At 46.0% G+C, this 15,993-nt stretch overlaps 1 protein-coding gene across 10 annotated transcripts in view; it reads left to right on the forward strand.

Annotated features, from left to right (window-relative positions):
• fli1 (Fli-1 proto-oncogene, ETS transcription factor) overlaps nucleotides 1–15,993 on the forward strand; it is an 87,971-nt gene that overhangs the window by 1,739 nt on the left and 70,239 nt on the right. For 3 of the 10 annotated variants that reach the window (XM_069894405.1, XM_069894406.1, XM_069894409.1), the window contains exons 2-5: nucleotides 1,303–1,386; nucleotides 7,403–7,608; nucleotides 9,408–9,562; nucleotides 9,973–10,176. In XM_069894405.1, the coding sequence (XP_069750506.1) occupies nucleotides 1,303–1,386; nucleotides 7,403–7,608; nucleotides 9,408–9,562; nucleotides 9,973–10,176 (649 nt within the window). The other 7 variants (XM_069894407.1, XM_069894411.1, XM_069894414.1 and 4 more) reach the window with 7 other exon arrangements.

Genomic DNA, 15,993 nt, shown 5'->3' on the forward strand with positions numbered 1-15,993 from the left:
CTGGATACATGTTCCTTAAGTCACTGTTTACGAAATAACTAATGTTTTATTTCATTTGTTTTGATCGGGGTTTAAGTCTCATAAAAAAGTTCCATGGAATTCGGTTTTTATTTTAATATCGGAGTTTCCCTTCGGTTACGCGCGGATCTGGAGCTCCCCTCAGCGTCGCGACGGTTTAACGTTTCAAAAGCGCAGGGAAGTCAGCGGTTGCCTGAGTTGCTGGTGGGAGAATTCGGTGGGCGAGAGGTGGTGGAGGAAGAGGCGGAGGAGGGGGTTGGAGGGGGGGGGGTGCTGTCAATTCCACGGGGTAGCCTCACAACCTCACAACTAGCCCCAGCAGAGTGGCATTTCAATTTCACAGCAATTCATCGGGAATTAAGAGACGAAATTAGTCAACAGTTAATATAGAGAGGGGGGGATCACCATTACGCACCGGTCATAATAATTCCCTGAGGTTTTTAAAAACTTGGTCTGTCTGGTATTTGGAGGCACCACAGTGTGGGGTTTCTTGTTAACACTTACACATACAGTTGGCAATGGACTGCTAATCCGCCTTGTCTTCCTGGGCACGGCTCCGGAGTCACAAAACCCTTCGATTTTTACCCAACATTTAAGGTGAGTGCGGCTTTTTAACCACTAGATGACCAATGGCAAACTAAAATACTCTGAGTACACGGAGTCCTGGAAAGTGTGTAAAAATTATGTTTTTTTTAAAAAAAGATCGAATCCATCCCCGCCCTCCAACTAAACGAAGTAAAAATAAAAAGAAGCCGGGAAAAATGGGGAAATCGCAGAGGACATGAAGGTGAAACTTAAAAGGAGCGAGAGAGGAGAGAAAGGGACTGAGAAAGAGAGATAGAGAGGGCTTAGAAAGAGAGAGGGGCGAGAGAGAGAGGTGAGAAGGCGATATGAAAGGCCTGGGGCAAATTAGTGGAAATGACACTGTTAACTCGACTGCAGTTCCCGGTTTGAACTGAGGAAACATGGGGAAAGGAGATATATACAGTGGCTGGAAATAGAAAGAAGGAGATAAAACGCGTCTAGATACGGAGAGAGATAGGCAGTTTAGGGAAGAGGACTGAACAGTTCAGTAGATGGATAATTTGGAGGAGCGCTTGCGTGTCTGGTGCGGATTAGGAGAAAGTAATTTTCTATCTGAATGAGTTTGGGTGCAGTTTGTGCCCACGGTGGACGGTTGGACACTTCCAAGCCTCCGACAGGAAATATAGAGAGATCTGGGTGAAAGGAGCACTGGCTAAGTCCGACTTCTGTGCACACTCTCAAATGTGGGAATTCTTTCAGGACGTGGAAGCAAACGGAACGCGACTCGGGGCAGCTTGGAGGAAAATGTTTCAGACTGTCCCAGACACCTCGTCTTACGTAAAGGTAAGATTGAGGCAGCAGTAAACGACCAGACGCTTGCAGTGGCCCAATATTAAACTCATGGAACGTCTCCGAGAAAAAAAAGACCTTTATTGGTAGGAAGAACAGAAGATAATTTGATGCTGGATAAGCAATATTGAATTTGTCCTTATTTAACTGGGTTTAAACGCCCCGCTATAATTTAATTCCAAATTATAGTTTGTTCAACGTTCAGTCATGTCCATCCAAGTGGATTCCAGTCAGACTGACGCAAAGAATCACGACCCTGTCTGTCCGCTTAGTTATATAGGAAGGGAAATCGTTCCTTCCCACCATCGACCCTGCACTGTCCCCAATCTGTTCTTACTACAGCGACAATACCTGCTGGTCTGCAGTTCTTTTGATCTCACTTGTCACTGACTTGGGTGATTTCTTAAAAAAAAGACTTCCCCAGCAACCTGACAGCCCCCGGGTCGACCATCTTTATAAATTTAATGCACCGCTCAGATTCTAGTGATACCATCCTCCCATGCCAGCCACCCCCCAACTCCCAGTTCGGCGGTGAACGCGAGTTTCCAACAAAAACCTCTCTCCTTTTACCTGTAGAATCAGAGTTTTAGCTCCAGCAGGCCTAGAAACGGCGTGTGCGAACCTTAGTCAATCCAATGAACTAATCGCCATCACAGATGAGCTTTAAGTTTCGCCCTCAACTCCAGTGATTCCAGACTACCTTTGAAATGAAGGGTTACATCTGATAGGGACTGGAACAACGAAATAACACCCTTATCAGTCAACCACGTTTGCATTTGTTACAGAGACATAACTAACCAAAGTTCCAACTTGATATTTGTGGATGTTCTTCACTCCCCGTGTATCCTCCTTTAAGTTGATAATTTCTCGATCAGAGCATTGAATTACCATCAGGCAAATTGTTAGAGCCCCTCGAAAGTGCCCCATTCCACAATGAAACGGTGAAATCGTTAAAGCAAAAAAAAAAATCAGAAAGCATGCGTGCAGCCGCAACTTTGATCCGTTAGCTAAATATCTGGTCACTCGGGATGATAAGTGTACGTGCATATATGAAATATAAATATTTTTGAATTTACGTCTTAAATTAAGTTTAACGTAAAATAACGATTCAATGTATTTTGCAATCGCTGCGTTCTTCTAACTTATCGGTCGTATTTTTTTTACAAAGTGAAAATCAGATAATTGCAGGTGCGTTAAGGCGTGGATCCATTTATTTCTGACACCGTTGGCACTAACACTTAATCAGAGGGGAACCAATATCACAGCGCTTGCAGCGCGCCTCAAACTATTCAAAGAGGACCTTCAGAAAACATTTATGCTTCTAATATTCTCCGGCGGTATGCAGACCTCGAGTTTGTGCCTAACGCCCTTTTAATAGTATTTTTTTCCCCTCTCATCCAGTCATAACGTTTGTGTTATGATACAATGCTTGGTTTTCAGACAGTCTCCAGCCAAGGGGGAGAGGTCTGTGAAAGTGGAACAATTCTCAGTCTGTTCGCTGTTCTTACCCCGAGTCTAGGGTTCAACCAAAGCTCAGAGAGAGAGAGAGAGAGAGAGACTCAGAACTTGGGAGAAAACCTTTCTTGTGCTAACATGGAACGATATTTAGCCCTTTATATACTCCAATACTACGAACTGGAAGTCCTTGATCTAATTACAGCTCGAACATCTATTACTTTCTTAAGATAACTGTGCATCAGTTTTTTTTAATGGAAGCCAAGACAAAACCTTAAAGCAGGAAAGGAACAAATACTTTGCAGTTATATTATGTTTCATTCAAGCGCATCCAGGTCTTGGTCGCAGACTTGTTTTCCTAAGGTCAGCCGAGACTAGGAGTTCTCCAATAAAAATAAATCTCAAATTAATTATGGCCCCGAGCAACAGCCCAGACAGCTTGCTTGTGTATTTGGAAGAGCGGATTTTTCTCTCCCGTTTTAACATTTTCCTTCGTGTCTTGTAATTGTGGGAACGACCATTTGCTTAAACAACAGGGAATCGTTAATCGAAATCATTGCATTTTTTTTTTCAATTGCCCCTTGTTCCATCAAAATTATACATTTTATCATCTGCAAAGCGGCCTCACAAAGAGCTGTTATGCTCTGGTTACAAAATGTAACACGACTCAATCCCTACCCTGGCGTCCTGAATCTCGCGTCAGAAAGGAACCTGAACTTATTTGTCCCATTCCAAATTGTAAACAAATCTTGATGTTAATTTGCGATGCCCTGCTTCCAAAGTGATGACAACCAATGGGGACCCCAAGTGGACCAAGATTCAACGCTCGCCTTTTCTGAAGGATGCGCGCGCAAATATCAATCTCTGTAGCAGCTACAGCGAAGTGGTGGTGAGTGTGTGTGTGTAGGTGCGTGTGCAAGGGGGTCAGTACAGGGTGGGGGGGGGGTTGATGTGGATGTGTGTGGGGTAGGTGGATGTGCCTGTGTGGAAGGGGAGTGGGTATGTGTATATGTGTGTGGGGGTGGGGGGGAGCGGGTGGTCGGGGTGTGTGTGTATGTGTGCGTTGGGGGAATGGGTGGGGAGAGTAGGTGTAAGTGGGCGAGTGTATGTGTAGGGGGTGTGAGTCTGTGTGTGCGGGGGTTGTGGGCGTATGATGATGAGTCGGGCCCTGTACCGTGACTTTAGGCTGTGGGGTGCGTCAGGATGGGACCATCCTGAAATATCAGGCCCCCGCATTGACCACAAGGTTCTCTGGAGAAAGTTTGGCCGGGTGGGGGGGGAGTTACTGACAAAAGAATTCTGAACAGTAAAGCTCGCGCATAAAGATAACGAAATAAACATAAGTACAATAACGTTGTTCCTGGTGTTCAGGAATAACATTCCTCTATAATCGACACGCAACCAAAAAAAAAATCCGAATACACCAAATGTGTTGCTCTTTCACATTATACAAGAGGGTTTAGCTGAGGCTAGCGACGGGACGCTCAGAACGCCTTCAGTGTGAACAGACGAGCAAAACTTTGTAATTATCACTGGCTGGAGCATTCGCCCCATCTGTGAGCCCACCGCGACTCCCCGGCGGTCTCCTCAAGTTCGGATCTCCAGCTGCATTGAAATGCTGGCTGGATTGATGAGGATAATTTCAGAGGGGGGAGGGTTCTGTGGGCTTTAACTCGCCAATTTAGTAGAGAGAGAGAGAGAGAGAGAGAAATCGAATAAGGAGACTGGAGACTAGTGGACTCGTTCAAATAACTGGAGCACAAGGTCTAGACATAACGGGAGATTTCACATAAATATATCTAAATATATAAAAGTTTCACCAGGTAAATTCTTCATTCTAAATTCTACTGTTTCAGTCAATGTTCAGAAAGGTGTACTTTATAGAGAAAGGACAGCTGGTTTCCCAGGCGTTTGCCGCGTTTATTGGGAAAGTGTTGGGTCGAATCGTTTTACGTTTTTCGTACTTTTTGGACAAGTTTACGCCGTTTATGTCGCTGGCCCCCGCGTGGTTGTGTTTTTTTTTAAATGCGCAAATTCCCGCTTGATCATCCGAAACAGCAGGAAAAGAGCTGAAAAATATTCCTCTAAGTGACGAGGCTCGAGCGACAACAAAAAAGCGCTGATAGTTTATTTCATTTCGAAGTTTTGGGAAAAAAAAACAAGTCACCGAAGCGTTCGGTTGTGGTGCGAGTCCGGGTTCGTGCTGGCGGCGGAGGAGGAGGTGAAGCCGTTTCGGTTGAAGGGCGCTTCCCGACAGGAAAACGCACGGAAAGCAGAACTCGCTATTGTTTCTCTTTCCCCTTATCTTGACGGCCAAAATATCCTGCTTTAAAAACATGTGTAATGAGCGCCCATCCATTGGTTCAGCGGCTTTCTCTCAAGCGGCTGACTTCACTTCCCAAAATCGCCAATCTTTCATCCGGTTACCTCGCTTGTCCGGCCAGAATTGCCGTTGTAATTACCCCTTGACTGTGTCATGTTCGGGAGACTGTTCCGATTTGGGAAAAAGGGAAGAAATCGGGTGAAATGGACGGCACGATTACGGTAAGGAGAGGTGGGGAGGTGGGGTGGGGGGGGGGGGGGGGCTCTCTCAGAGGCTGACTGACTGAAACGTCTCATCGCCAGCCACCCCTTTCACTGGGGACGCGGCGTCGCTAGTTTCCAGCCCAAAGCGGTAATCCGATTTCCTCATTTTTTCCACGTCCTGCTAAACTTCCTTTTCCTTTCAAACCTGGACGCTGGTGTGGGAGACTCAGCTTCAGGCAGCGGGGCGCCTGTGATGAAAGAGACGCGTCGCGGTGAGTGGCAGCCTTTCGCATCGAGTGGACATTGCTTCCTCGATCACTGGGACGGCACGCTCTCAGCGTTGGGCGCTGCTCGTAAACTTGGCCATCGCTTACTGGGGATTAAACGGGAGGGGGGGGGGGGTGCGAATCCGGGGCTGGCCCACTCAACGCAACCTGTCCACCGATCCCTCTAAGGCCACGATACCCACAACTTGTTGGCTCACTAACCATCCACCCCACAGGTATCAGGCGTGAGCCGAACATAGCCCAACAACCATGACACCACCCACCTCATGAGTTCAGAACGCATTGTAACCAGCTTGGTCGCGCCCCCCCCCACCCCCAAGTCTGTATACTGCCGGGATCACCCCGCTCGATCCCCGTCATCTGCTGTTTGCAGACAGAATTTATTTGTCTCAGATGTTCAATCTGTATTTGTGAATTGTCTCAGCATGGGAGCGGGTCTCACAGAAGGCACAACGAGGGATACAGATATAGAACGGCAGGATCGACAAATTAAAGATCGCTGCAGCATGAAGATTTTTTTTTATTTGAAAGGTTGATTGACTCTTAACCGAACACCAGGTTTCTCATGAAACCCGCGCCCTTATCAACTAAACATACTCTTCCGTTCTTTACACCCATGTTTCCTGACAGACTTCCTTTCCTTAGTATGGAAAACTAAGGACTAACCCCCTAAAGGAATATTAGAGTGTTCGTGTTCCCTGTTTGTCAGCGCGTCTGTTATTTGGAATGATATTTTTTTCTATCACTTGTTCTGGCCCGGAACAGGACTTGCCTCCTCTCCTTCCTACCCTATCCATTCACATCCCCGTTCAGCGCAGATGGGGCGTGGGTGGCGCCAGTTGCCTTTGGGACCTGACAAGTGCAACCTGGTTGATCCACGGCGTGCCCTTGATACATAGTCCTTTGACTGTGGGGAGAGAGGCAAGAAGATGCTGATTTCGACAACAGGACCAAGCCAACTGCACCACCGTTCCGCTCCAACCTAGCGTATTCCTGCCACTTTAAAGTCGACAATGACCACATACAGTCCTCACTGTATTTCCCCAAGTGTATGCGGATCTTAATCAAGCCCAGAGTTTGAAGTTGGTAGAAGCAATCCAGCTGTAACAATTCCAGATCTAACACTCGATATTCCTTCAACTGGTTAAATATTTAGGCGTCTTTCACTTAATAAATATCATAGTTAGAGAGATTCTGCCATGGGTTGCAAATTAGAGACCTCACACCATTACAGTTATCGCACACAGGGAAGATTATCTTCTCTACAGTCTACAGGTCTCTTGTTATTTGACAACATAATGGTTGATTGAGTTCAGAGTGAGAGCTGCCTACCCTCCACCATCAGACACCTCGACAGCAAACTCACTCATTTAAGGTCTCTTACTTGTGCACTTTAATGATTTTTTAAAAATTCTCTCTGTATTGTACAGTCAGATTGTTTCTATTCGTTACCAGTTTACAGTTCTTTATTTATTTACATGTATGCGGTGTGTACAGTTTTTTTTGCACTACCAGCCGCGCCCGCAGGAAAAAAGAATCTCGGGGTTCTATGTGATGTCAAGTATATACTCTGACAAGAAATCTGAAATCCGAGAAATTAACCCGATGTGAATATAGGATCACGTTTGTCTGGAGAAGTGGGTGTGTGTCTGCCAGCTTTCTGTCGGAGGGTAGAGTTTCTGATGTTGTTCTGGGTCCCTGCAACTCTCTCACTGCTTGCCCCATCTTTGCTCTGTTTCCAGGAGGCTCTGTCCGTTGTGAGCGACGACCAGTCCTTGTTTGACACCACGTACGTCGCTGCACAGCTTCCCAAAACGGATATGACGGCTTCAACCGCCGCAGACTATGGACAAACGCACAAGATTAACCCTTTGCCTCAACAAGAATGGATCACTCAACCTGTCAGGACAAATATCAAGAGGGAATGTGACCACATGAATGGTTCCAGGTAAATCGGATCATCCTTCAAGCATGTGCCCTCTACCCTGCATTGCAAATGGTCCTGATCTGAAGCTCTGGGAGAGTCTCCGCACCAGCCTAATCTTTTCGGTGATGTGGACTGTTTGTAAACAACACCACTAAGAAGGAATTAAAGCATCCTTGAGAATGTTCCTATATAAGACCATAAGACGGAACAGAATTAGGCTTTTCAGCCCATCGAATCTGCCCCACCATTAAATCAAGAGCTGACCCATTTTCCCACTCAGCTCCCCTGCCCGGCCTTCTCCCCATAATCTTTGATGTCCTGGCTAATCAAGAACCAATCAATCTCTGCCTCAGATACACCCAATAACCTGGCCTCCACAACCGCCTGCGGCAACAAATTCCAGATATATCCCCCCCAACACCCAATCTCCGAAAATCCAACGAGCACAGGCCAAGATCTATCCTCATAGATAACCCTTTCATTTCCCAAACTGAATAGGCATTTGTAGCCACAGTAACGGTGCGACAAGCTTAACTTAACCTATGTAACATGAACAGTGAAGCAATATTCATCTCAACTCAGCAGAATGCATTCTGTGACACTAAACCCCAACCCGCCCTCCCTACTCCGCGACGAATCTCGCTGCCTGCAGGCCTTTAACTCAAGCGTCGTTGTTGGTAAGTGCTCAGTTGTCCCTGGATCCAAGTGCAGGCCAGAGAAAATCGCACACACCCAAATGCCGTCCACCCACAACTAACAGACCTCGAGGCGCGGGGCGCAGTTGCACTCCGACGGCTGGGATTGAAAGTGGTCTGGTCTGAACTTCTACGTCTTGAGAAAATGCCAGCGGACCGTTTGCACAACTAGATTGGGTCATTTTCGTCATAACATGGAGAAATAGGTCAGAGCGAGGAGTTTCAGCCAGTGGCCTTCCTTCAATGGTTTGTTGAAAGCCGAGGGAGGAGGGAGCGTTGAAGGACCGTTATATAACAAACAAGTCGAAGCTTTTAACGATGGCATTTCCAGATGAATTGGCATTCTTAGCTCACGCTTTCTAGTGTAGGATTCTCTAATCCTCTTTTTTACCCTCGTCTGCAGTGCGCCAAGAAAGAGCAGAACCCTGTCAAACATCTTACAGGCAGCGAAACTTCTGCAGTCAATAGTCCCTGTTTCAATGGGTAAAACAATTACATAATTTTATTAATTCAGGGCGCTTGTAGCAAAGTTCCCCCACTTTAATTGAAATCATGGGATTCTTTATACCCAATTGAGAGTGAAGTGGCTTCATCCGGAAGGCGCCCAGCGCTCAATCTGGCAACAGAGTTTTAGTTTAGAGCTCACAGGATATCTGCTCCGGTACATATTTTTTTTGCCACCCTTACAACCGCTGAAATACATATATATATTTTTTGAACGCGCCTGTACTGTTTATGTCCTTGGACACACACGCACCATTCGCAAAATAGAAGCCCACAAATGGACGGCATGACCTGGGGAAATTAGAGCCAGATTGAAAAGGACGGTTGATTGCACCTTTGCACGCAAGTGGTTCATGCTTCCTTCAAGAGAGGCGATGGATATTGTATTTCCAGGCGCACACAGTCTCCCCTTGACCATTTTATTGAAAAATAATCTAACTGAAATGATCCACCGTGCGGAATTCGTGGTAACTTGTGCCCATATTTTAAGGATGGTCGAAAGAACGTGGGCAGAAGGGAATGTTGGCGAGCAGCGTCAGTTCCGCCGCCACATCGATGCTCATGTCTCTCTGTGTGTGCCTTTCTTTCTCTCGTGACGTTTGTGTTGATTTGCACGGACAGGGATTCCCCCGTGGACTGCAGCGTTGCGAAATGTGGCAAGCTGGTGAGCGGCGCTGACACCAACTCCATGACTTACAGCAGTTACATGGACGAAAAGGACGGCCCCCCTCCGCCAAATATGACTACCAACGAGAGGAGAGTGATCGTTCCAGCAGGTAATTCGTCCAGAACGTAGACCTCGGGTGGGGGTGAGGGGAGGGGGCGTCATTGTCTTTAAATCCAGAGTTCCCCCACATCAAAAAAAATTTCTGCATAAAACCAGAGGCCACCAAATTCCCATCTCCCCAAAGTTAATGAACTAAGGGGAAGTGCTCTAACACTGCGCAGAAATTGACTAAATTTGATCCAATTATACACTGAATTGCTCTGGGTTGAGTACATCTGGATTGAGTAAATCACTCGCTGCGCCGGCCGGGTGGGAGATAACCCCCACCATTCCCTGCACGGAGCAATGGTACTGCCCCTTTAACGAAAACAACGTACGGATTGGGGAATGAGTATGTTGGAGTCGGTGCAGTTTGCGCAGGATATTGAATGAGTTACTTAGCTGGCTGGTATTCTGCAGATCCCACTCTATGGAGCCAGGAGCATGTCAGGCAGTGGTTGGAGTGGGCCATCAAGGAGTATGGGTTGCTGGAAGTCGACACCGGCCTCTTCCACAACACAGACGGCAAGGAGCTCTGTAAAATGAACAAAGAGGACTTCCTCCGCCTGACCTCCCTCTACAATGCCGAGGTCCTGCTCTCGCATCTCAATTACCTCAGGGAAAGTAAGTGCCGCTTCTGTTCTTGTCAGCGGTTAAAGTGAGAAGTATGTAACGAGCCGCGTTGTTTGGTGCATGCCGGTTCGGTGCTGCGTGGAAGGGAGGACAGCCTGTTCGATCCGTGGCTACTTTAAAGCACATTTAAATAATTAACCAGAAGCCAACAAACTTCTTGCACATTGTGTGGTCCATCCGTTCTGAAGCAGTTGCCACTTTCAAAAGAGGGGACGCGGTGGTTTTTAGGACTGAGCGTTGCCAGAATTTGAATCCCTATTCCCCCACCCCCCCCCTCCCCACTTCATCCATGGAAACTGGTGATCTGTGGAAGAATTTGACATCTTCCGGTTTTTGGCACGGGAGATTCCACGCCGCCGTTTCGGTGACGAGGGGGTTAACTGTCGTGGGGAGCTTGCAGCTGGAGTGAACGCGCGTGTGTCGGAGCTGGGTCGGATTTGCAGACTCCTTGTCGTTCTTGACTGTGGAAGCTTCAGTCTTGCTTGCGATCTGGTGCATTGATGGTGCCGGTGAGAAATTTATTCCATTAAAAGCCTGACTGTTAGTCTCTTCCTTTAGATTATTTAACGAGCAAAACTCGGTTAAGATTTTGCAAACTGCACACATCTAAAGCCACCATATTGTTGATAACGTCTCAACCCAGTATAAATATCACATTTAAAAATTACATTAAGCAATTAAAATGTATTGGTTTGGAGAATTCCCTGATCTGGTTTCTTTTGCTGCAGTGATCTCTCTTTATGTCTTAATTAATTCGTCGAAATCTGTCAGGCCTAATTGTGAAAGGGTCTTCGCTTACAGATTTTTAAACGTATTGCTTTGAATTGGCATATGTTGTCAGTATGGAATGGGAACTTCACTGTGCAAAGAAAAATACGCGTGTAAGCAGTAATGGGAACGGGCCCTCTCCCACCTCCCTCTCTGCCGACAAAGTTATAAGGCCGAGAAAACTGTGTGGGTTCACTGGCTGGGAATGTCTCTGAGGGAACAAGAGTAGGTTAGGTCTCTGCTTGTAAACGGGGGTGGGGAGATGCTTCTATATTTCGGACATTCAACTGTGAATGTCTGTGGACTTCTTCATCGGTCATTGCGGCTGGAAATAAAAGTTTTGCCCAGAGACCGAACCCAGTGAGAATGGACCGGATTTTGAGATTACAAATGTGTAATAATACGGGGTTTTAACTCTGGTCTCAGCGACTAACTTCCACCCTCTACATTCCTCAATGGGAATTTCCTCTGTTCCAGTCGTTCTGCTTCCGGACCTGTATTGAGTTTGGGCAAAATTCGGTCTGCAATTCTCATTTTAGAATGAAAATACTCAGTTCACTTTGTCCAATATCCCAACCTCAATTAATTCCATTATTGCAGATTATTTCCCCATTTTTTTTGGCGTCGACGCTGCTTGATCTGGAATTTTATTCCATCTTAAAACCGTTTAGAAATGTGCAGCACATCTTTACCTGCAGGAAGGATTGTTGCAGGGGGCATTTTGTTCTGGATGATACATCAGAACTGGAAATGACACTCTGGTGTGGTCCAGCGCTCAGCAGATGTGGCAACCCTCATGTTCATTCAAGGCAGTGAGGCTGATCACAGTCCAGAGAGAACAGTGGAAGGAAGGATAGAACCCCCGTTCGCATTGGTTGCCATGAGGCCTAAGGCGATGTGTTTAGGGTCCATATTAGTTCTGCATTTCGGGTCAAGCCTGTGTATGTGTAATTCTGACCCAGAAATCCACAATGCTCGGAGGATGACGGCAGGGACTGTCACCCCTCAGCATACAATTCATCCCGGACCCACGCCCGATCCAAATCATGGCATTGCCCGGGTTTCTGCTCCATTTCAGGCCGTCTCAGAAGTGGATGAATATTTCGTGGAGAGCGTACCTGTAAAACACCAGGGCTGATGAGGTTGGCGGGACATCGGGCGGGCGGGGAACCGCTCCTCCTGAATCTCGTCTGAGTCGCTTCCATTCTCTCTCCTCTCTCTCTCTTTTTCCGGTTGAAAGCGGTTTCAGGGTCGTCACCCCCCCCCCCCCCCCCACCGGCAACGTGGAGGGATAATGCGCACGAACCCGTCTCAATACGTGGGGAACATCAAGCCCATGATCGAGAGTATATTGTGGTCTGGCTCTAATGGGAAGACAGTCTAATAATGTTAAATCGCAAGATTTGCCACTGAAGGCAAATTTCCCACATACCAGACGCGCGTTTCTCTTCAATCGCCGCGAAACTTCAACACACACATACAAAACACCGTGAGATCCAACTGAGAGACGGGCAGCCCCCGGACCCACCGCCAATGAGTTAATTCACTTCAGTTCAGGGTCTCCAGCAAAGAATAATAAACTGGAGGACTCGAGACCCCAGTATCTCCAACTCTTGCCTTTCTCGGAAGTAGTCTCCCTCATCCAACTATTGGATGGTACTCTATAGACGAGGAACGAAGCAGAGGAACTATTTAATAGTCTTGTCTATCAATGTTTAATGTAGCAACAATAAAGTCATATTCATCAGCGCTGGGTTTCTATCCGATCTCGAAAGCCTGGCGCCTCGATGCAACAACAACGTTCGTGAGCGACTGCTTTAAAATTTAGCAGCTTTGATATCTTTTAACCCTACGTGGTGGCGGGAATTGAGCCGGTAACTTCACTTCCCCTGAGAGTAAGGGAGCAATTCGTTGCCGAATTCGTTCTATGCTCGTTTCCATATCCAAGCTTATCTTGAAGGTTGAGACTTTTGCAAATACAAAACAAAACAAAACTGCTAGGCTGCGGACTGCGACAAAACCCGGGAAACGGCGTTAACATGAACAAACAAGAGGGGGAAAAGAAAGGCACATTAAGGGTTAATTACAGCGAGAGCGGGCTGCATTCTCCGCGCCACAGCCCAGGTGTAAGCGGCTGAATCTTGACCCACCCTGCTACCTTACAGGTGGACAGCCCGGAAGGTGTTCCACGCCAGGTTCATTACGCCTGCTCTCCCAACCTTGCCTCTGTGTACCACCTGCTTTTCACTTGTGTTTATTTCAAGGACGATTGCATGCTGTATTATTGCCAGTGTCCACATCAGTTAAAAGCTTCTGAGTCATCCTCATATACCAGGCTGTGTATTTCGTAAATTATAACCTCACCGACATTAAACATTTATAGACACACCCTGCATTTGTCATCTCCACCCCCCTCCCCTCCAGCCCTAGGCTCTTCCCCTCATACCATCCCAAAATGAACTACATCCAAAACGGTCAAGAACATGAAATGTGAAGGGGTTCTCTCTCCATAGATGCTGCCCGGCATCATTTTGATCATTTAATCGCAGTGTTTTACTGTAATGCAGATGCAGACCATCATATAAAACGCCACCCATGTCAGAAATGGGGAGGATTTCTTTTGATGGTTTAAGAATCTTTTGGGATTTTTGGCCCTCTCAGTTGTGCATGCAGAGTCATAGAACACAGGCCCTTTGGCCCACAAGTTTGGATCCCAAATAAAAAACTAAACCCTCATACCCTTCTATTTTTCTTTCATCCATGCACCTGTTTTTTTTTAATCCCCTATTGTTCCAGCCTCCAACACCACCTGTGGCAATACATTCCAGGCAGCCACATCCCTCTGTGTGTAAGAAAATAACTTACCCCTGATGTCTTCCCTAAACTTTCCTCTCTTCACTTTGTACAGATGTCCTCTGGTGTTTGCTACTCCCACCCTGGGAAAACGATGCTGGCTGTCCACCTTAACTGTGCCTCATAATATTGTAGGCCTCTATTAAGTCTCCTCCCATGCTTTGCTCCTAGATATATTTAAAAACTGCATTGTTTTGGATTTCAAGAGACCAGAAATTTAGGGATGAAACCAACCATAAAATCAGTCAGAATCTTACTGATTGACAGAGCAAGTGGCAGAACAGCTTCTCCTGCTGCTTTCTATTTGAATTGTTAATCAATTAATCCTATTAAATTCCTTCTCAATTCCCAAGCTTATGGAGTCAAAGAGTCACACTGCATAGAAGCAAGCTGACCACCTGCCTGCATCTAGCTCACCTTCCTCCAAACCCATTCGATCCATGTATCTCTCCAAATATTTCTCAGTTGTATCTGCCGCAACCTCTTCCCTGGGAGCCCATCCCATACACCAACCACTTTCTTTGTTATTGTTACCCCTCAGGTTCTTGTTAAATCTCTCCCACTCACCTTGAATATATGTCCTCTGGTTACTGATTTCCCTGCTCTGGGCAAAAGATACTCTGCATTCTCCCAATCTATTCTCCTCATAATTTTGTACACCTCTGTGAGATCACCCTTCATTGTTCTGGACTTCAAGGAATAAAGCCCTAGCCTGCTCAACCTCACCCTGTAGCTCAGGCCCCTGAATCCTGGCAATGTCCTCGTAAAGCTATTCTGCACTCTCTCCATCTTGCCAATATCTTTCCCATAGCACAATGACAAAAACTTTACACGATACAGCTGCAACTTGAGCTCCCAACTTCTATACTTAATATTCTGAATGATAAAGGCCAGTGTGCCAAAACATTTTTTGACCACCTATCTACTCTTGATACTCCTAGATCTCTCTCTCTCTCTGCTCTATAACACTCTCCAGATCCCTACCATTTATTGTGTTGGTCCTACCCATGTCTTAATTCCAAAAATTCAACATTTCTCATTTTTCTGTATTAAGTTCTACCAATCATCTCTTTGCCCAACTGATCAAGAATTCTTCTGCAAACTTTAGCAACTGTCTTCACTGTGAACAATTATTTGGTGCCATCCACAAACCTACAAATCATGTTTTCATCAAAATCATCTTCTTTTATATGAAACCTGACTATTATTTATAATAAATCACAGAATGAGTTGACAAATGCCCAATGCCACAGTAACTGAATGGAAAACTAGGATTGAAAATAATAATTTTAGCAATAGGGCTTCAGGAGTGCCAGGTTTAGACAATTCCTCCTGGAAACTTGAAGGGAACAAAATCAACACAAGCTGTGTGGCTCTTTGAAAGAAAAATCAAATGACAGAGAAGGTTGATCAAACAGACAGAATCAAGTTTTCTTTCGAATTTATGCATACGGCCCGGTAACAGGTCATTTTGGACACACCGCCCAAGTACACAAATTAACCTACAATCCCCATGCAATTTTTGAGGGTGGGAGGAAACTGGATCCCCCCAGGGATCCTTATGGATTCGAACCCCGGTCCCGATCGCTAGTGCTGTAACAACGTTGGGCGAACCCCTATGCCAACCGCGTCACCCCTGATTTTAACACATGATTGAATTATGTATTTTTGAGAAAATGAGGAGGATTTATTTTTAAAGGAAGAGGATTTATAAAGGACTGCTCTCATCAAGCACTCAAGTGCATCTAAATTCATTTTTATTGCACAATTACAGGGAATTTTACATTACTTTGAACCTTACAAATGCTGTCTCCTCCCAACTTATTGATCACAACCTCTGTCCATATAACTCCATTCCTTTCTAGTCTGTATTATCCACTGCTTATCATACTCAACAGAGCATATTTTCACATGTCAAAGCGTGAAGCCCTTGAAGTAAATTTACTGGTAGGAATTGACGTCCCTCTCTCCAGCAAAGGGACACAACTCACAGAGCATTCCAAGTTGATGGCAACTGCTGCAATGAACCATATTTTCAAGTTGGAACTGTTTGTGTCTCACAGTAGAGCTCATTAAATTCTCCTCCTCAACACTGTCAGGCCAAGCGGCTTTGTCAGAGGTGACTCACATGTTGCTTTGGGCCCATTTTCCAAATCTCACAAGTACAATCCAAAAAAACAAACATTG

Source organism: Narcine bancroftii, chromosome 8 (genome assembly GCF_036971445.1).
Source record: "Narcine bancroftii isolate sNarBan1 chromosome 8, sNarBan1.hap1, whole genome shotgun sequence".
NCBI classification, from domain to species: Eukaryota; Metazoa; Chordata; class Chondrichthyes; order Torpediniformes; family Narcinidae; genus Narcine; species Narcine bancroftii.